The sequence below is a fragment of the Bombina bombina genome, chromosome 1 (genome assembly GCF_027579735.1).
Source record: "Bombina bombina isolate aBomBom1 chromosome 1, aBomBom1.pri, whole genome shotgun sequence".
Classification (NCBI taxonomy): domain Eukaryota; kingdom Metazoa; phylum Chordata; class Amphibia; order Anura; family Bombinatoridae; genus Bombina; species Bombina bombina.
Genome location: NC_069499.1, coordinates 994,470,475 through 994,492,131, shown reverse-complemented (window position 1 = coordinate 994,492,131; position 21,657 = coordinate 994,470,475). Strand labels below are relative to the sequence as shown.

At 41.1% G+C, this 21,657-nt stretch overlaps 1 protein-coding gene across 3 annotated transcripts in view; it reads left to right on the top strand.

The window, feature by feature from the left end:
- CHD6 (chromodomain helicase DNA binding protein 6) overlaps nucleotides 1–21,657 on the top strand; it is a 1,034,665-nt gene that overhangs the window by 654,744 nt on the left and 358,264 nt on the right. For all 3 annotated transcript variants that reach the window (XM_053712106.1, XM_053712055.1, XM_053712147.1), the window contains one exon: nucleotides 6,896–7,075. In XM_053712106.1, the coding sequence (XP_053568081.1) occupies nucleotides 6,896–7,075 (180 nt within the window). The remainder of the gene's footprint in view (nucleotides 1–6,895; nucleotides 7,076–21,657) is intronic.

The following is a 21,657-nucleotide window of genomic DNA, read 5'->3' as shown; positions in this document are numbered from 1 at the left end:
AGGTTAAGAACGATTGTAAGGTTTTTTTTCTTTCTAATGACACGATGAGTCCACTGATCATCTGATTACTATTGGGAATATCACTCCTGCCCAGCAGGAGGCGGCAAAGAGCACCACAGAAAAGCTGTTAAATATCACCTCCCTTCCCTCCAACCCCAGTCATTCTCTTTGCCTATGTTAGAGCAATGAAGTGGTAAAGTTAGGCGTTAGAAAAGATTCTTAAAGCAAGATTTTATATTTTTTTAAGCAGTGCAAGATTGTGCTGCTTTGTCCTAGGGTGTAGCCGTAGTCTATATAAGTCTCTTCAGTAGAGCAGTGGTGGCTTTCAAGCAATGGGAACTTGTGGGACATAATTCTCACTGCGCCTCCCATGTTGTTAATGCTGCCTTAATACTGAAAGCCTGAGTATGATTACTCAGTCTTTATCTCTTTTTCCACAGGTCCATGTGAGAAAGAAGACTTCTCAAACGTAGTGAGCTGCCTTGCTGCCTGGCAGATTTATGAGGTAAGTGCTGACTTTACTTTATTCACTAAATACTGGGACACACAAATTTCTCCTATATGCTTGGGGGAACATATATAGAAGGCAGTATCATTATGGCAGGGGCTGAGGAGGTTAAATAAAACTAATTTTTAATGTGGTGTTCACTTCTCCCGGTGGCTTGACTTTAAGATATGCCGACCGGGAGGTTCATTTTTTAGACGCCCATGATGGGCGGGGCTGACTGAGGCGGCAATTTGCTGTTTCCCCTTCACTTCCTGTGTCCCCAGGGCTTGACATAGGTCGTGTCCGATAGCAGTCTCAGTCAGGAAAGCCAATAATAAAGGCTTAATGCTGCGTTATTAGGACCGGACAGCTTTTCATTGTGCTGCAAGTCGAGTTCCGGATCTTCTACTGGGAATACTATCCGGTGTCAGCAGGGCAGGTAGGCACCTCAGCAAAGCTAAGCTAAGCTGAGGTGTAGAGGTGGTCAGTAGTGCTTGTGTAATGCTATTTCCTTACTGCAAAAAAATAAAAAAGTTACATTTTAAAATTTAAACAGACAGTAACGTTTTTTTGTGTTTTAATTTTTATCTAAAATTTAAGGTTTTTTTTATTGATAATTTGTTTCATTGTGAGCCGGAATGGACCAAGAGGCCCTGCAAAATGTTACTTGTTCTTTATGTTTTGATTCGAATTTTGAACCACCTATCCCTTTCTGTTCTTCATGTATCGAGAGAACTTTAAATTACAGGGATAGACTTTTTTTTCTGAGCCAACATTGTCTAAGGCGGATGCTGTTCAGGAGTCTAGTGACAATGTTCAATATATGCCGCAGCTTTCTCCTCAAGTGTCCCAAATTTTATCACCCACACATGCAATGCCCTGCGCTTCCTCTCTAACTCCGCCTGAAGTTACGTTGCAAGACATCGCTAGCCTCATGTCCTCTGCGGTATCTGATGCGTTGTCTGCTTTTCCCATGCTGCAGGGAAAGCGCAAGAGGAAAAGTAAATAATCAATAAGTGAGGTTATGGACACAGTTGTTGCTATTTCAAATGCCCCCTCTCAGAAGCCTCCTCTCAGTAGCCTGAGGAGGAGGATACTTCGGTAGCATCTGAGGGTGAAATCTCTGATTCTGACAGTGTAATTCCTCCTGCTGATACTGAATTTGTATCCTTCAGGTTTAAGCTAGAACTCCTCCGTCTGTTACTCAAAGAGGTTTTAGCTACACTGGACGACAGCGACACCATGGTCGTTGTCAATCCTAAAAATCCAGTAAGCTAAACAAATATTTTGATGTTCCTTCCGTGGTGGAAGTTGTTCCTGTACCAGATCGAGCTATAGAGATTATTGCTAAGGAATGGGAGAGATCGGGTATCCCTTTTTCTCCATCCCCCATATTTAAAAAGATGTTTCTTATAGCAGATTCCATTAAGGAGTCTTGGCAGACGGTACCCAAAGTGGAAGGGGCAATTTCCACTCTAGCCAAGAGAACTAATATTCCCATAGAGGATAGTTGTTCTTTTAAGGATCCTATGGATAACAAGTTAGAGGGGTTACTCATGAAAATGTATGTACACCAGGGTTTACAATGGCAACCCGCGGTTTGAATTGCTACTGTCACTAGCATGGCAGCATACTGGTTTGATGCATTGTCTGATTCTATTCGGACAGACACTCCCCTCAATGAAATCCAGGATAGGGTAAAGGCCCTTAAGTTGGCCAACTCCTTTATCACGGATGCTTCCCTTCAGGTTATTAAGATGGGAGCTAAGATTTCTGGTTTTGCCGTTCTGGCCCACAGAGCTTTATGGTTAAAATCTTGGTCTGCGGATGTGTCATCTAAGTCTAAACTTTTGGCGATTCCTTACAAGTTAAAGACCTTGTTTGGACCAGGTTTTACGGAAATAATTTCTGACATTACGGGAGGAAAGGGACATTTCCTCCCTCAGCATAAGATAAATAAACAAAAGGGAAATCCTTCCACTCGCTCTTCCAAGCAGAAGCAGCCCAATCAGTCTCGGAACAAGGGAAAACAATCCAAGAAGCCTGCTATTGAATAAAAAACAGCATGAAGGGCCTGCCCCCGATCCGAGACCGGATCTTGTGGGGGGCAAACTTTCCTTCTTCTCTCAGCCTTGGGTTCGAGATGTTCAGAATCCCTGGGCGGTGGACATCGTGTCCCAGGAATACAAACTAAAGTTCAAGACATTTCCTCCCAGGGGCAGGTTTCTGCTTTCAAGATTATCTGTAGACCAGACAAAGAGAGAGACGTCCTTACACTGTGTTCAGGACCTCTCCGACCTGGGAGTGATAGTTCCTTTTCCGATACAGAAACGGGGTCTGGGGTTGTATTCCGATCTGTTTGTGGTTCCCAAAAAGGAGGGAACCTTCAGACCAATCTTAGTTCTCTAGAGTCTAAACAAATTTTTCAGAGTGCCATCCTTCAAGATGGAAACTATTCATTCCATTCTTCCTTTGGTCCAAGAGGGTCAATTTATGACAACAGTGGATTTAAAGGACGCGTACCTGAATGTCCCCATCCACAGGGACCATCACAAGTTTCTAAGGTTTGCATTTCTAGACAAACACTTCCAATTCGTGGCTTTTCCATTCGGCCTTGCCACAGCTCCCAGAATTTTCTCAAAGGTTCTGGGATCTCTGTTGGCGGTGCCCAATTGCGGGGCATTGCAGTGGCGCCTTATCTGGACGACATTCTGGTTCAGGCGCCATCCTTTCAACAAGCAAGATCCCACACTGAAATGTTGTTATCTTTCCTGCGATCTCACTGTCAAGGTATAAGTAAAAATTATATATATATATATCTATATATTATGTATTGATCCTATATTTGGCTAGTCAGTAACAAATGATTCATTTCATTCAGAAAAACTGATTGCACTCATGTTTAATTCTCCCCCCCACTTAGTATGCAAAGCTATTCTAAACACACTAGTGAGGACGATAGAACATTTGGTGTACTTAATTAAAACAACCATTCCAGAGAAAAAACAATTACCTCAAAGATAATCATCTGTATATTCTATATATTTCACATCTGTTTCCAAGGATAGCCCACTGAGGCGTGAATTTAAAATCCCTATCAGATGATCGCTGACCCCTATTTCTGCTCTGAAGCCATCTCATAAATTCTGAAGATAACAGTTCTATTCTAATATAAAACAAACCCCCCTTGCCAAATAGTTTCAGCTGAATGAAGAAATGTTCACTTAACTATATACAGAGTTTTTATGGCTTAAGATAACATAGTCTTTGAAGCCAGCAGCACTGCAGGAGGGCAAAATCCAAGTTAACAAACAGAGACCATGTGTAAATTATCTCCAATTAAGTTTTTCCATGTGCTGAGAGTAGACAAATTAGCATTTACAAGTCCCTGTATGGCATAAATAAAAATAGATACATTTTGCAAAAGGAACAATGCCAGTTTCTCATGTATGTTGGAAATAATTCAAATAACCCATATAGGTATATATATGTTATATAAATAATTGTTGCAGTGAATAGATATATGAAAAATAGATTCAAACCTGTAATAAATTGAATGGAAACTGTAATAATCCCATTGTTTAATTATATATAACATAATTTTTCTATTTTTCAGATGGGGCTAGAGGTTACCAGGCAGGATTGCCTGCATGGGATATCTGAATCATGTCATATGATTATATACTAGATGTTTGTGAAAGTTTAAACACAGCTCTGAAAATATAACAGATGTATAAATGCTATTAGTTTTGGAATAATTAGCAGTATAGTTGTTTTGATATGGTATGGTGTTGAGGGCATACTGTGTTTCATCTCAAATTGATCAGAATAAAAAATGTGATATAATACAGTACATATAAACATATAACTTATTAATGTAAGAAAATTATGGCATTTATTACACATTTTAAAGAAATATTTTCTTTCACTGTCTAGAAATGGTTAAATGTGAATCTGTTTGTGTTGTCATGCTGCCACCCGAGGGCCAAAACCCAGTATGACAGTTAATGGATTTAACTGTTAAAAGATGCGTTTCCATAGCAACAATATATACTAAACCAATTATCCAATGAGAAGGGAAAAGCACAAGGGCGTGAACGAAACAGGTCATCAATGATTATATAAAAGGAGTAGTCAATGCAGAAAGGAGACAGTTTTTTTGTGACTTGCTGAGACTAAGAATTGATTTTGACTGCGATACCTGGGAACACTTTTCACTAAGCAAGAAGCTGAAAACTTACCTTGATATATGCAATAACTTTCCTTCAAATGAGATGACCTAAAGACCGCTACGAATTGGTTCAAATTGGTGAAGTATAATTGTTCTAATTTTTAAAACTTGAAACAAAGGTTATTGGTAAGAACATAGTCAATTTGTATTTAATAGATTTAAAGAGAAGTGTATATTTTAGCTTATATTCAGTCTGTATATTGTTAAACATATATCCTTGATGCTAAATTGTTTTATCTGTGCAAATATAGAGTTATAACTCAGAGTTTGATTGTTGGCACAAATAATATATATAACTTCTAGTGTTTAAATTAGAGTATATAGACTGTCCTATTGTTTACTAAGCACTGTTAGAATTGTATTGTTTGGATGTTAGTAGTTAAAGATCTTAAGTCCCATTGTGTTTAACTGGGTGAAATTTCTTTTGTGGATAAGGTAAAGTTGTATGAACTCTGTATAGCATATTTGAATCGTTTTTTCTTTCATGTAATTGGCAAGAGTCCATGAGCTAGTGACATATGGGATATACAATCCTTCCAGGAGGGGCAAAGTTTCCCAAACCTCAAAATGCCTATAAATACACCCCTCACCACACCCACAATTCAGTTTTTACAAACTTTGCCTCCTATGGAGGTGGTGAAGTAAGTTTGTGCTAAGATTTCTACGTTGATATGCGCTTCTCAGCATTGTTGAAGCCCGATTCCTCTCAGAGTACAGTGAATGTCAGAGGGACGTGTAGGGAGTATCACTTTTTGAATACGATGATTTCCCTAACGGGGGTCTTTTTCATAAGTTCTCTGTTATCGGTCGTAGAGATTCATCTCCTACCTCCCTTTTCAGATCGACGATATACTCTCAATTTACCATTACCTCTACTAATAACTGTTTTAGTACGGGTTTGGCTATCTGCTATATGTGGATGGGTGTCTTTTTGGTAAGTATGTTTTTTATTACTTAAGACACCTCAGCTATGGTTTGGCACTTTATGCATTTATATAAAGTTCTAAATGTATGTATTGTACTTATATTTGCCATGAGTCAGGTCCATGTATTTCCTTCTGCAGACTGTCAGTTTCATATTTGGGGAATATAAACATCTTTTAAAAATGAAATTTATTTCTTACCTGGGGTTTAGTCTTTTTTTCAAATTGACTACTTCTTACAAATTGCGGGCGGTATTAGGCCCGCGGGTGCGACAAATGCTAAACTTTATTGCGTCATTTTCGGCGCGAAAAATTTTTTGGCCCGAAAAAGTACGTCTATGACGCAAGTTCGTAATTTCCGGTGTCATACTTGACGCTGAGACCTTTCACACGGTTGCGTCATTAGTGACGCGAGTGTGTCATTTCCGGTTATTTTTTGGCGCCAAAAAAGTTTAGTTACGTTGTGCGTCATACTTGGCACAAACTTTTTCATTATTTCAATACCCCATTTATGTTTGCCTCTTGATTTTTTTCTCTATCAGAGGGCTATGCTATTTGCATTTTTTCTTGGAAGGTTCCTTGAACGATTTCCAAATTGTTTTCTTTGTCATGTGAATCTCATAATACTCAATAATATTCATGCTAAATTAATTAAAAGTGATGCAGCGTAACTGTAATAAGCTGTTGAGAAAATATCACTTGAGCAACTCTATGTAATAAAGGAAGATATTTTACCTAAAAATTTCTTCAGCTGACCAGAGTAAGTTTTGTGTAAACACTTATACTTCAGCTGCTGTCCAGCTGCAAGTTAAAAACGAAACAAAAAGATAATAGCCAATCAGCATTAGCACTGCTGAGGTAACGCTTTGTCTTTGCTGTGATCTCATGAGATTTTACAGACCTTACTATAACTGAATAGGAAAATAACATGTCTGTGCCTGCACATGCCAGATGCACACTCCCTTGAAAGTCCTGGGACAAGTATCCTGACTGGCTGCTTAAAGTCACTTTACAGTGGAGTGTGAATACTTAGGAAATTTGATGTAAAATATCTTCCTTTTTTACATAGAGAGGATTAGGTGGTATTTTCTAGTCGGCTTTTTACAGCTATGCCGCTTCACTTTCATATGCTTCAACATTAGGGTATAATATCCCTTTACCCTTATAATAATAATACTACGTACCGGTAATCAAAATGGTTAATGTCCTTTTTGTTTCCTGGTTCTAATTATCATTTTTGTTACCTTGCCCCAGGTCCAGCCTCTTTCCAAGATTGAAGTAGAGGATCTCCTTCGCAAAGGAGCATATGGGGCATTGATGGATGAAGAAGATGAAGGCTCTAAATTCTGTGAGGAAGATATTGATCAAATCCTACAGCGCAGAACCCAAACCATCACCATTCAGACTGAAGGAAAAGGGTCTACATTTGCCAAGGTATTTTGTCTTGAAGTGAATTTAAGTGGGCTATTATGAATATTAAATAAGTAAGCTGGAAAAATAAATAGATCAATAAATGTCATTCAAGAAAAAAGGTGTGTCACTAACACAAAATGCAGCAGTAACAAAACAATCTAGTACAAACACTATTTCTCTTGTTAAGTGTATCCAGTCCACGGATCATCCATTACTTGTGGGATATTCTCCTTCCCAACAGGAAGTTGCAAGAGGATCACCCACAGCAGAGCTGCTATATAGCTCCTCCCCTCACTGCCATATCCAGTCATTCTCTTGCAACTCTCAACTAAGATGGAGGTCGTAAGAGGACTGTGGTGTTTTATACTTAGTTTATTTCTTCAATCAAAAGTTTATTTTTAAATGGTACCGGAGTGTACTGTTTATCTCAGGCAGTATTTAGAAGAAGAATCTGCCTGCGTTTTCTATGATCTTAGCAGAAGTAACTAAGATCCTTTGCTGTTCTCACATATTCTGAGGAGTGAGGTAACTTCAGAGGGGGAATAGCGTGCAGGTTTTCCTGCAATAAGGTATGTGCAGTTAAAATATTTTTCTAGGGATGGAATTTGCTAGAAAATGCTGCTGATACCGAAGTAATGTAAGTAAAGCCTTAAATGCAGTGATAGCGACTGGTATCAGGCTTATTAATAGAGATACATATACTTATAAAAGTGTATTTTAAAACGTTTGCTGGCATGTTTAATCGTTTTTTACATATGTTTGGTGATAAAACTTATTGGGGCCTAGTTTTTTCCACATGGCTGGCTTGAATTTTGCCTAGAAACAGTTCCCTGAGCCTTCCCACTGTTGTAATATGAGTGGGAGGGGCCTATTTTGGCGTTTTTTTGCACAGCAAAAATTACAGACACAGACATCCAGCTTCTTCCTGCATGATCCAGGACTTCTCTGGAGGGCTCAAAAGGCTTCAAAAGTCGTATTGAGGGAGGTAAAAAGCAACAGTAGAGCTGTGGCAGTTGTGACTGTTTAAAAAACGTTTTTGTCATTTGTTATTCCGTTTTTGGTATTAAGGGGTTAATCATCCATTTGCAAGTGGGTGCAATGCTCTGCTAACTTATTACATACACTGTAAAAATTTCGTTAGTGTAACTGCATTTTTTCACTGTTATTTCAAAATTTGGGAAAACGTTTTTTATATTGTAACGTTTTTTATATTGCTTGTAAACTTGTTTTAAAGTGTTTTCCAAGCTTGCTAGTCTCATTGCTAGTCTGTTTAAACATGTCTGACACAGAGGAACCTACTTGTTCATTATGTTTGAAAGCCATGGTGGAGCCCCATAGGAGAATGTGTACTAAATGTATTGATTTCACCTTAAACAGTAAAGATCAGTCTTTATCTATAAAAGAATTATCACCAGAGGGTTCTGTCGAGGGGGAAGTTATGCCGACTTACTCTCCCCACGTGTCAGACCCTTCGCCTCCCGCTCAGGGGACGCAAGCTAATATGGCGCCAATTACATCAGGGACGCCCATAGCGATTACCTTGCAGGACATGGCTGCAATCATGAATAATACCCTGTCAGAGGTATTATCTAGATTGCCTGAATTAAGAGGCAAGCGCGATTGCTCTGGGGTTAGGAGAGATACAGAGCGCGCAAATGCTGTTAGAGCCATGTCTGATACTGCGTCACAGTATGCAGAACATGAGGACGGAGAGCTTCAGTCTGTGGGTGACATCTCTGACTCGGGGAAACCTGATTCAGAGATTTCTAATTTTAAATTTAAGCTTGAGAACCTCCGTGTATTGCTTGGGGAGGTTTGGGGAGGTATTAGTTGCTCTGAATGACTGTAGCACAGTTGCAATTCCAGAGAAATTGTGTAGGCTGGATAGATACTATGCGGTGCCGGTGTGTACTGACGTTTTTCCTATACCTAAAAGGCTTACAGAAATTATTAGCAAGGAGTTGGATAGACCCGGTGTGCCCTTTTCCCCACCTCCTATATTTAGAAAAATGTTTCCAATAGACGCCACTACACGGGACTTATGGCAGACGGTCCCTAAGGTGGAGGGAGCAGTTTCTACTTTAGCAAAGCGTACCACTATCCCGGTTGAGGACAGTTGTGCTTTTTCAGATCCAATGGATAAAAAATTGGAGGGTTACCTTAAGAAAATGTTTATTCAACAAGATTTTATTTTACAGCCCCTTGCATGCATTGCGCCTGTCACTGCTGCGGCGGCATTCTGGTTTGAGGCCCTGGAAGAGGCCATCCGGACAGCTCCATTGAATGAAATTATTGACAAGCTTAGAACGCTTAAGCTAGCTAATTCATTTGTTTCTGATGCCATTGTTCATTTGACTAACGGCTAAGAATTCCGGATTTGCCATCCAGGCGCGTAGGGCGCTATGGCTTAAATCCTGGTCAGCTGACGTGACTTCAAAGTCTAAATTACTCAACATTCCTTTCAAGGGGCAGACCGTATTCGGGCCTGGCTTGAAGGAAATTATTGCTGACATTACTGGAGGCAAGGGTCATACCCTTCCTCAGGACAGGGCCAAATCAAAGGCCAAACAGTCTAATTTACGTGCTTTTCGAAATTTCAAGGCAGGAGCAGCATCAACTTCCTCCGCTTCAAACAAGAGGGAACTGTTGCTCATTCCAGACAGGCCTGGAAACCTAACCAGTCCTGGAACAAGGGCAAGCAGGCCAGGAAGCCTGCTGCTACCCCCATGACAGCATGAAGGAATGGCCCCCTATCTGGAAACGGATCTAGTGGGGGGCAGACTTTCTCTCTTCGCCCAGGCGTGGGCAAGAGATGTTCAGGATCCCTGGGCGTTGGAGATCATATCTCAGGGATTTCTTCTGGACTTCAAAGCTTCTCCTCCACAAGGGAGATTTCATCTTTCAAGGTTATCATCAAACCAGATAAAGAAAGAGGCATTCCTAAGCTGTGTGCAAGACCTCCTAGTAATGGGAGTGATCCATCCAGTTCCGTGGACGGAACAAGGACAGGGATTTTATTCAAATCTGTTTGTGGTTCCCAAGAAAGAGGGAACCTTCAGACCAATCTAGGATCTAAAGATCTTAAACAAATTCCTCATAGTTCCATCATTCAAAATGGAAACTATTCGGACCATCCTACCCATGATCCAAGAGGGTCAGTACATGACCACAGTGGACTTAAAGGATGCCTACCTTCACATACCGATTCACAAAGATCATCATCGGTTCCTAAGGTTTGCCTTTCTAGACAGGCATTACCAATTTGTAGCTCTTCCCTTCGGGTTGGCCACTGCCCCGAGAATTTTTACAAAGGTTCTGGGCTCACTTCTGGCGGTTCTAAGATCGCGAGGCATAGCGGTGGCTCCGTATCTAGATGACATCCTGATACAGGCGTCAAGCTTTCAAATTGCCAAGTCTCATACAGAGATAGTTCTGGCATTTCTGAGGTCGCATGGGTGGAAAGTGAACGTGGAAAAGAGTTCTCTATCACCACTCACAAGAGTCTCCTTACTAGGGACTCTTATAGATTCTGTAGAGATGAAAATTTACCTGACGGAGTCCAGGTTATCAAAACTTCTAAATGCTTGCCGTGTCCTTCATTCCATTCCACGCCCGTCAGTGGCTCAGTGCATGGACGTAATCGGCTTAATGGTAGCGGCAATGGACATAGTGCCATTTGCGCGCCTGCATCTCAGACCGCTGCAATTATGCATGCTAAGTCAGTGGAATGGGGATTACTCAGATTTGTCCCCTCTACTAAATCTGGATCAAGAGACCAGAGATTCTCATCTCTGGTGGCTTCTCGGGTCCATCTGTCCAAGGGTATGACCTTTCGCAGGCCAGATTGGACGATTGTAACAACAGATGCCAGCCTTCTAGGTTGGGGCGCAGTCTGGAACTCCCTGAAGGCTCAGGGATCGTGGACTCAGGAGGAGAAACTCCTCCCAGTAAATATTCTGGAGTTAAGAGCAATATTCAATGCTCTTCTAGCTTGGCCTCAGTTAGCAACACTGAGGTTCATCAGATTTCAGTCGGACAACATCACGACTGTGGCTTACATCAACCATCAAGGGGGAACCAGGGGTTCCCTAGCGATGTTAGAAGTCTCAAAGATAATTCGCTGGGCAGAGTCTCACTCTTGCCACCTGTCAGCGATACACATCCCAGGCGTAGAGAACTGGGAGGTGGATTTTCTAATTCGTCAGACTTTTCATCCGGGGGAGTGGGAACTCCATCCGGAGGTGTTTGCTCAACTGGTCCATCGTTGGGGCAAACCAGAACTGGATCACATGGCGTCTCGCCAGAACGCCAAGCTTCCTTGTTACGGGTCCAGGGACCCGGGAGCAACGCTGATAGATGCTCTAGCAGCTCCTTGGTTCTTCAACCTGGCCTATGTGTTTCCACCGTTTCCTCTGCCCCCTCGACTGATTGCCAAAATCAAACAGGAGAGAGCATCTGTCATTCTGATAGCGCCTGCGTGGCCACGCAGGACCTGGTATGCAGACCTAGTGGACATGTCATCTCTTCCACCAAGGACTCTGCCTCTGAGGCAGGACCTTCTAATACAAGGTCCTTTCAATCATCCAAATCTACTTTCTCTGAGACTGACTGCATGGAGATTGAACGCTTGATTCTATCAAGGCGTGGCTTCTCCGAGTCAGTCATTGATACTTTAATACAGGCCACGAAAGCCTGTTACCAGGAAAATCTACCATAAGATATGACGTAAATATCTTTATTGGTGTGAATCCAAGAGTTACTCATGGAGTAAGGTTGGGATTCCTAGGATATTGTCCTTTCTCCAAGAGGGTTTGGACAAAGGCTTATCAGCTAGTTCTTTAAAAGGACAGATCTCTGCTCTGTCTATTCTTTTTGCACAAGCGTCTGGCAGAAGTTCCAGACGTCCAGGCATTTTGTCAGGCTTTGGTTAGGATTAAGCCTGTGTTTAAAACTGTTGCTCCCCCGTGGAGCTTAAACTTGGTTCTTAAAGTTCTTCAGGGAGTTCCGTTTGAACCCCTTCATTCCATTGATATTAAACTTTTATCTTGGAAAGTTCTGTTTTTTGATGGCTATTTCCTCGGCTTGAAGAGTCTCTGAGTTATCTGCCTTACATTGTGATTCTCCTTATCTGATTTTTCATTCAGACAAGGTAGTTCTGCGTACCAAACCTGGGTTTTTACCTAAGGTGGTTTCTAACAGGAATATCAATCAAGAGATTGTTGTTCCATCATTGTGTCCTAATCCTTCTTCAAAGAAGGAACGTCTTTTGCATAATCTGGACGTAGTCCGTGCCTTGAAGTTTTACTTACAGGCTACTAAAGATTTTCGTCAAACATCTGCCCTGTTTGTTGTTTACTCTGGACAGAGGAGAGGTCAAAAAGCTTCGGCAACCTCTCTCTCCTTTTGGCTTCGGAGCATAATACACTTAGCCTATGAGACTGCTGGACAGCAGCCCCCTGAAAGGATTACAGCTCATTCTACTAGAGCTGTGGCTTCCACCTGGGCCTTTAAAAATAAGGCCTCTGTTGAACAGATTTGCAAGGCTGCGACTTGGTCTTCGCTTCACACCTTTTCAGAATTTTACAAATTTAACACTTTTGCTTCTTCAGAGGCTGTTTTTGGGAGAAAGGTTCTATAGGCAGTGGTTCCTTCCGTTTAAGTTCCTGCCTTGTCCCTCCCATCATCCGTGTACTTTAGCTTTGGTATTGGTATCCCACAAGTAATGGATGATCCATGGACTGGATACACTTAACAAGAGAAAACATAATTTATGCTTACCTGATAAATTTATTTCTCTTGTAGTGTATCCAGTCCACGGCCCGCCCTGTCCTTTTAAGGCCGGTCTAAATTTTAATTAAACTACAGTCACCACTGCACCCTATGGTTTCTCCTTTCTCGTCTTGTTTCGGTCGAATGACTGGATATGGCAGTGAGGGGAGGAGCTATATAGCAGCTCTGCTGTGGGTGATCCTCTTGCAACTTCCTGTTGGGAAGGAGAATATCCCACAAGTAATGGATGATCCGTGGACTGGATACACTACAAGAGAAATAAATTTATCAGGTAAGCATAAATTATGTTTTTGTAGACCAGTGTTACTCAACCTTTTTGTAGCAAGTACCCGTGCAGGCATACAGTTGTTTCCTGAGTACCCCAACTGTGGCACAAATATTATTGATCTGAAGCTTTCACTTGAGCAAAAATGGAAATCACGTGTATCACTTGATTTCACAAGTTTGTATAAGATTTATTAACCAAACACATATACAGGAATCGGATATTAGTTTTACGTTTTTAAGAATTTACTCTTTCGAAATATTAGGACAGAGAATAATAAACACAGATAGTCCATTCATATTAATAAATGTATGCAATTAAGACTACTAAATACAGTAGAAATTTAATTATTGACAAATACATAATGAAAGACACAAAAGCAATTAATTTAAATTTGAAATTAGCAGTAGAATATTTTCTGGCAAATTTCAAAGTTAATCCAATTCTCCCTCTCTGTATCATGTGACAGCCATCAGCCAATCACAAAATGCATATAGTTATATACTGTGCTCTTTTCCACATGTTCATTAGGAGCTGGAACCTCAGAAAGTGTGCATGTAAAAAGTATATTGCTTTATCTGAATCACAAAACTAATGTTGACTTTAGTGTCCCTTTATTGTGCCTTTTTCATTAAAAAAGAGGAAAATAAACTCTTACAGACACTTTAGTGCATGATAAGGTAAGTAATATAATGTCACTAATTATCTAGAATCTTAGGTTTTACCAATTTGTGGTGAACCAATGCATCAACATAGGCAGGGAAATACAACCTGTCCTGTTTTATGAGTGCTTGAGGGAAGAAATGAGAAACACAGCTTTCTGTGATATTTCTATAGCTACATCCAGAAAAAAACTATAATGAAAGGCAATGCTTGGAGTACCCCCTGTGAATGCCCCAAAGACCCCCAGGGGTACACGTATCACAGGTTGAGAAACTAGTTTGTAGACAAATCTAATAGTTGCATTAAATTACAGAAAATCACTGTAAAAAGACTTATTAGGACCCACAAAGTGAAACGCACAACGTTTCGAGGGGTTTCCCTGAAATGTTGTGTTTTTCACTTTGTGGATTTCCAATATATCTTAAAGGGACATAAAACCCCAAATTTTTATTTTATGATTCAGATAGAACATGCGATTTTAAACAACTTTCTAATTTACCTCTTATCAAATTCTCTTTGTTCTCTTGGTATCTATTGTTAAAAAGCAGTTGCATGTATGTGTCTGGAGCACTATATGGCAGCAGTTATGAAAGAATGTTGTCTATTTGCAAGAGCAGTAGTTGGCAGCACTGTTTTCTGTCATGTAGTGCTGCAGTCACCTACCTAGATATCTCTTAAACAAAGAATACCATGGGAACAAGGCAATTTTGATAATAGAAGTAAATTGGAAACTTTTTTTTTTTAAACCGAGCGGTCTGTATTACTAAACAAAATGTTGAAGTTTCATATCCCTTTTAAGATCTAAATTAAATAAAATGCAAACAAAATACATAATGAAAATACCAGGCCATCTTTTCTTAAGGTGGTGAGAGTCCATGATCCGTTACCCCAGGGAGTTATTTAATTATATTTAATTTTATGCAAAAGCGTTTAACACTGAATATTTTAAACTGAGAGTCTGGGTGGTTGTGGTGTTCAAGTACATTTGTCTAAATTATTTGCAGGGGCATGTCTACAGCAGCACATTGGCAAATGCATGCTTATTTAGAGTACAGATCAGAAGCATGTTGCATGGAAGCATAAACATGTTGCAAATTGGGTGAAAAGGGTGTTGATTTTCTTATTAAAAAACAGTAATAATTTTTAGACCATATCAAAATAGAAGGGTAACAATACACATTACAGCCAGCTCTTTGAGAAGATGTATACTATAAATGCAAGTGAACATGACTTACAGAAGTATTCTTCACAGGCCACATACATGCACAGTAAATACTATTACTAAAGTAGGTATAGCAGAAATGCATTTCCTAAATTTTAATATAAGTATTTTAAAAATATATCCTTATCAAAATGTGCGTATTTATAGATTATTCCTTTAAGTAATCACATATTATGTGGTATTGGGTATCATTCACAATGAAATGTAGATTTTTTTTTTGATAATCGATTTACCACAGGTTTGCTGCAATTGTTTTTAATAGCCAAACTCCACCCACCACTTGCCTTAGTTGGAGGACCCAAATATTGGCTTGTGTCTGCAGACAACTAGGCTAGTATTAAGTTAATATAAAGTGAATTGTTTTGCAGTTAGGGAAGATTCAGAGCTAAGTTACATGAAAAGGGGACAACATTAATCATAAAACTGTATTGCAAATTGTTTTCTTTTGCATGATGTACCAAGTCCATGGATTCATCCTAACTTGTGGGATATTGTCCTTCCTGACAGGAAGTAGCAAAGAGAGCACCACAGCAGAGCTGTCTATATACCTCCCCTCTTAACTCCACCCCCCAGTCATTCTCTTTGCTGGCTCTAAGCAGGAAGAGTAAAGAGAAGAGGTGTTAAACTGTTAGTTTTATTTTATCTTCAATCAAGTGTTTGTTATTTTTAAATGGTACCGGTGTTGTACTATTTACTCTCAGGCAGGACATAGATGAAGATTTCTGCCTGTTAGGATGATGATCTTAGCATTTGTAACTAAGGTCCACTGCTGTTCCCACATAAGCTGAGGAGTACAGGAAAACTTCAGTGTGAGAAACGGTTTCTTGCTATACAGCAATGAGGTATGTTCAGTTATATTTTCTGCAGAGACTGTGTTAACTCAGAAAGGCTGACAGTGTCCCCATTAGGGGAAGCAGTAATCCTAGTGTTGTCAGAGGTTTTTACTAGCTTGCATAAAGGGTTATTTTTTTTGTGGGCACTCAGTTTATGTGAATTTGAGACAAACGTTTTTGTGTCTGGGAGTAACGTTTTCTGTTTTATGGGACATTTGCTTGAGGGTTCTTTGGGGTTCTTTATAACCCACATGGCTTTCAGGCAGGGTTTGTTAGTTTTGTGTAGGCCCCAGCAACATCGAGTGAGGTGGGCGGGGCCTAAATTTACAAGCAGCAAGCAACTTCTCCTGAGGTCCTGATAGTCTTCTGAGGGACTAATTGAAGCTTTAAACTCCATATTATCGCTTCCTAAGAGCAGGTAGGGCCACAGCAGAACTGTGGCAAGGTGCTTTAGGAGATTTAAACCGGTTTTAGACATATTTCAATCCGTTTTTTTTCATTTGGGGGTTTATTGCTTATTAACTTGTGGTGCAATCCTTCTAAAGCTTAGTGGGTACACTGTTAAAATTTCAGAAAAAATGAAGCAATTTTAACCTGTTTTGCTGTTTGTGTATGCCTTTTTTTCTCTTAAAGGCACAGTACCATTTTTGCAAATTGTGTTTTTTTTCATTAAATAAAGTGTTTTCCAAGCTTGCTTGCTTTATTACTAGTCTGTTAAACATGTCTAATTCTTTCACCTTGCAAGATATGGCTTCAGTTATGAATACTACCCTCACAGAGGTTTTATCTAAGCTGCCTGGGTTGCAATGGAAGCGCAGTAGCTCTGGGTTAAGAACAAATGCTGAGCCTTCTGACGCTTTAGTAGCCATATCCGATATTCACTCACAATGTTCTGAGGTAGGGATGAGGGATTTGCTGTCTGAGGGAGAGATTTCTGATTCAGGAAAGAAGTTCCCTCAGACAGATTCAGATATGACGGCATTTAAATTTAAGCTAGAGCACCTCCGCTTATTGCTCGGGGAGGTTTTAGCTACTCTGGATGATTGTGACCCTATTGTAGTTCCAGAGAAATTGTGTAAAATGGACAAATATTTAGAGGTTCCTGTTTACACTGATGTGTTTCCGGTCCCTAAGAGGATTTCGGACATTGTTACTAAGGAGTGGGATAAACCAGGTATTCTGTTCTCTCCCCCTCCTGTTTTTAAGAAATTGTTTCCCATTTCTGACACCATAAAGGACTCATGGCAGACGGTCCCTAAGGTGGAGGGAGCTATTTCTACCCTGGCTAAGTGTACAAATATACCTATTGAAGACAGTTGTGCTTTCATCGATCCTATGGATAAAAAAAATTAGAGGGTCTCCTAAAGAAAATTTTTGTTCATCAAGGTTTTCTTCTTCAACCTATAGCATGCATTGTTCCTGTAACCACTGCAGCTGTCTTTTGGTTTGAGGCTCTAGAAGTGGCTCTTCAGATGGAGACCCCACTAGATGATATTTTGGACAGAATTAAGGCTGTTAAGTTGGCTAATTCTTTTATTACAGACGCCGCTTTTCATCTTGCTAAATTAGCGGCTAAGAATTCAGGTTTTGCCGTTTTAGCGCGTAGAGCGTTATGGCTTAAGTCCTGGTCAACTGATGTGTCATCTAAATCTAAGCTTTTGTTCATCCCTTTCAAAGGTAAGACCCTATTCGGGCCTGCATTGAAAGTGCATTGAAAGAGATAATTTCAGACATTACTGGAGGGAAGGGTCATACCCTCCCTCAGGATAAGTCAAATAAGACAAGGACCAAACAAAATAATTTTCATTCCATTCGAAACTTCCAGAGTGGTCCCTCTACCTTTTCCCCTGCTGCAAAGCAAGAGGGGAACTTTACTCAATCTAAGCCAACCTGGAGACCTAATCAGGTTTGGAACAAGGGTAAACAGACCAAAAAGCCTGCTGCTGCCACTAAGTCAGCATGAAGGGGTAGCCCCCGATCCGGGACTGGATCTAGTAGGGGGCAGACTCTCTCTCTCTCTTTGCTCAGGCCTGGGCAAGAGACGTTCAGGATTCCTGGGCAGTAAGAAATTGTAACCCAGGGATACCTTCTAGATTTCAAGGATTCCCCTCCAAGGGGGGTGGTTCCATCTTTCTCAATTGTCTGTAAACCCGAGAAAAAGAGAGGCGTTCTTACGCTGTGTAGAAGACCTTTTTACCATGGGAGTAATTGCCCAGTTCCAAAAGCAGAACAGGGGCAGGGGGTTCTACTCCAATCTGTTTATAGTTCCCAAAAAAGGAGGGAACCTTCAGACCAATTCTGGATCTCAAGATCCTAAACCAATTCCTAAGAGTTCCATCTTTCAAGATGGAGACCATTCGGACTATCTTACCATTGATCCAGGAGAGTCAATATATGACCACCGTGGACTTAAAGGTATGCTATCTGCACATTCCTATCCACAAAGATCATCACCAGTTCCTCAGGTTCGCCTTTCTGACAAGCATTATCAGTTTGTGGCTTTTCCTTTCGTGTTGGCCATGGCACCGCAAATCTTCACGAAGGTGCTAGGGTCACTTCTGGCAGTTCTAAGGCCACGGGGCATAGCATTGGCCCCTTATCTAGACGACATTCTAATTCAAGCGTCGTCCTTCCAACTAGCCAAGTCTCAAACGGACTTGGTGTTGGCCTTTCTAAGGTCTCACGGGTGGAAAGTGAACGTAAAAAAAAGAGTTCTCTTTCCCCCCTCACAAGAGTTTCATTTTTAGGGACTCTGATAGACTCGGTGGACATGAAAATATTTCTGACGGAGGGTCAGGAAATCAAAGATTTTTGTCCACCTGCCGAGCTCTTCATTCCATTCCTCGGGCGTCAGTGGCTCAGTGTATGGAGGTAATCAGACTAATGGTAGCGGCAATGGACATAGTTCCGTTTGCTCACTTGCATCTCAGACCACTGCAACTATGCCTGCTCAATCAGTGGAATGGGGAGTATGTGGATTTATCTCCTCAGATAAATCTGGATCAAGAGAACAGAGACTCTCTTCTTTGGTGGTTGTCACAGGATCATCTGTCCCAGGGAATGTGTTTCCGCGGGCCAGAATGGGTTATAGTGACAACAGACGCCAGTCTTCTGGGCTGGGGTGCAGTCTGGAATTCCCTGAAAGCTCAGGGTTTGTGGACTCGGGAGGAGGCTCTCCTACCGATAAATATACTGGAATTAAGAGCGATATTCAAGGCTCTCCAGGCATGGCCTCAGCAGGCTTCAGCCAGATTCATCAGGTTTCAGTCGGACAACATCACGACTGTAGCTTATATCAATCATCAGGGCGGAACAAAGAGTTCCTTAGCGATGATAGAGGTCTCAAGGATAATCCAATGGGCAGAGGCTCACTCTTGCCATCTGTCAGCGATCTATATCCCAGGTGTAGAGAACTGGGAGGCAGATTTTCTAAGTCGTCAGACTTTTCATCCGGGGGAGTGGGAACTCTATCCGGAGGTGTTTGCTCAGCTGGTTCGGCTATGGGGCACACCAGATGTATCTGATGGCGTCTCGTCAGAACGCCAAACTTCCTTGTTATGGCTCCAGGTCAAGGGATCCTCAGGCTGTACTGATAGATGCTCTAGCAGTACCCTGGTCATTCAACCTGGCTTATGCGTTTCCACCTTTCCCTCTCCTTCCACGTCTGATTGCCAGAATCAAACAGGTGAGAGCATCAGTGGATTTTGATAGCGCCTGCGTGGCCACGCAGGACTTGGTATGCAGACCTGGTGGACATGTCATCCCTTCCACCATGGTCTCTGCCATTGAGACAGGACCTTCTGATTCAAGGTCCATTCAAGCATCCAAATCTAATTTCTCTGCAACTGACTGATTGGAGATTGAACGCTTGATTCTATCAAAGCGGGGTTTCTCTGAGTCAGTCATAAATACCTTGATCCAGGCTCGAAAGCCTGTTACCAGGAAAATTTATCATAAGATATGGCGTAAATATCTTTTTTGGTGCGAATCCAAAGGCTTCTCCAGGAGTAAAATCAGGATTCCTAGGGTTTCGTCTTTTTCTCCAAGAGGGATTGGAGAAAGGATTATCAGCTAGTTTCCCTAAAGGGACAGATATCTGCTCTGTTTATTTTTGTTGCACAAGCGTCTGGCAGATGTTCCAGACGTTCGGGCTTTTGGTCAGGCTTTAGTTAGAATTAAGCCTGTGTTTAAACCTATTGCTCTGCCATGGAGTCTAAACTTAGTTCTTTTATCTTGGAAAGTTTTTTTCCTAGTTGCTATCTCTTTAGCTCGAAGAGTTTTCTGAACTATCTGCATTACAATGTGACCTCTCCTTATCTTGTGTTCCATGCTGATAAGGTGGTTTTGCGTACCAAGCCTGGGTTCCTACCTAAGGTTGTTACTAACCGGAATATCAATCAAGAATTGTTGTTCCTTCTCTGTGTCCTAATCCTTCTTGTAAGAAGGAAGGTCTGTTTGCACAACTTGGACGGTAGGTTCGTGCATTGAGATTTTTTTGGCAGGCAACCAAAGATTTTCGTCAAACATCTTCTTTGTTTGTTGTCTATTCTGGAAAGCGTATGGGGTCAAAAGGCTACGGCGGCTTCTCTTTCCTTTTGCTGAAAAGCATCATTCGTTTGGCTTATGAGACTGATGGACAGCAGCTCCTGAAAGGATTACAGCTCATTCTACTAGAGCGGTGGCATCCCACAATGGGCTTTTAAAAATTATGCTTTCTGTTGAAACAGATTGTAAGGCTGCAACTTTGGTCGTCCCTGCTTCATACCTTTTCAAATTTTATAAATTAGATACATTTTGCTTCTTCAGAGGGCTATTTTTGAGTGAGAGAGTTTGCAAGGCAGTGGTGCCTATCCCGTTTTAGTATTCCTGTCATGGTCCCTCCCTTCATCCAGTGTCCTAAAGCTTTGGTATTGGTATCCCACCAGTTATGGATGAATCCGTGGACTCGGTACAATCATGCAAAACAAAACAAAAATTTATGCTTACAGGTGATATTTCTTTCTTTTGCGATGTACCGAGTCCACGGCCCGCCTGTCTATTCAAGATAGTAATTTTTTTATGTAAACTTCAGTCACCTCTGCACCTTATTGTTTCTCCTTTTCTTCCTTGGCCTGTCGGTCGAATGACTGGGGGGTGGAGTTAAGGGGGGAGCTATATAGACAGCTCTGCTGTGGTGCTCTCTTGGCTACTTCCTGTCAGGAACGACAATATCCCACAAGTTAGGATGAATCCGTGGACTTGGTACATCGCAAAAGAAAGAAATTTATCAGGCAAGCATAAATGTTGTTTTTATTACGCATAACTAAATGTTTTATAGTAAAATTTCAAGTTTTGTTGTCCTGTTTAAGAGATATGTTTTATAATGTATTTGTATTTTTTTAACCTCTCCTGTAGCATATCCGACTGAATCACATCCAAACAGTACAGTTTTACGTGCAGTAACTAAAATGTATTAAATATTGTATAGACGCAAAAGTTTTTTTTTCTATATTTCTATCTTAATGGGAGAAGAGTCTACTGCTTCATTCATTACTTGTGAATGGCCACCAGGAGGAGGCAAAGACACCCCAGCCAAAGGCTTAAATACCTCCCCCACTCCCCTCATCCCCCAGTCATTCTTTGCCTTTCGTCACAGGAGGGTTGGCAGAGAAGTGTGGAAGATTCGGAGTAGTCCTCTTATGGAGGGTAGTTCCTCTTCGCAATATGACTGGAGTTTTAAGTAGTCCTGTCAGCCAGAAAGTTAGAGTCCGGAGATGCAGGGAGAATCTTTCTGTGAAACCGTTTCCGACTCAGATTAAAAGCTTCATATGCAATCAGTGTTGACGAGTTT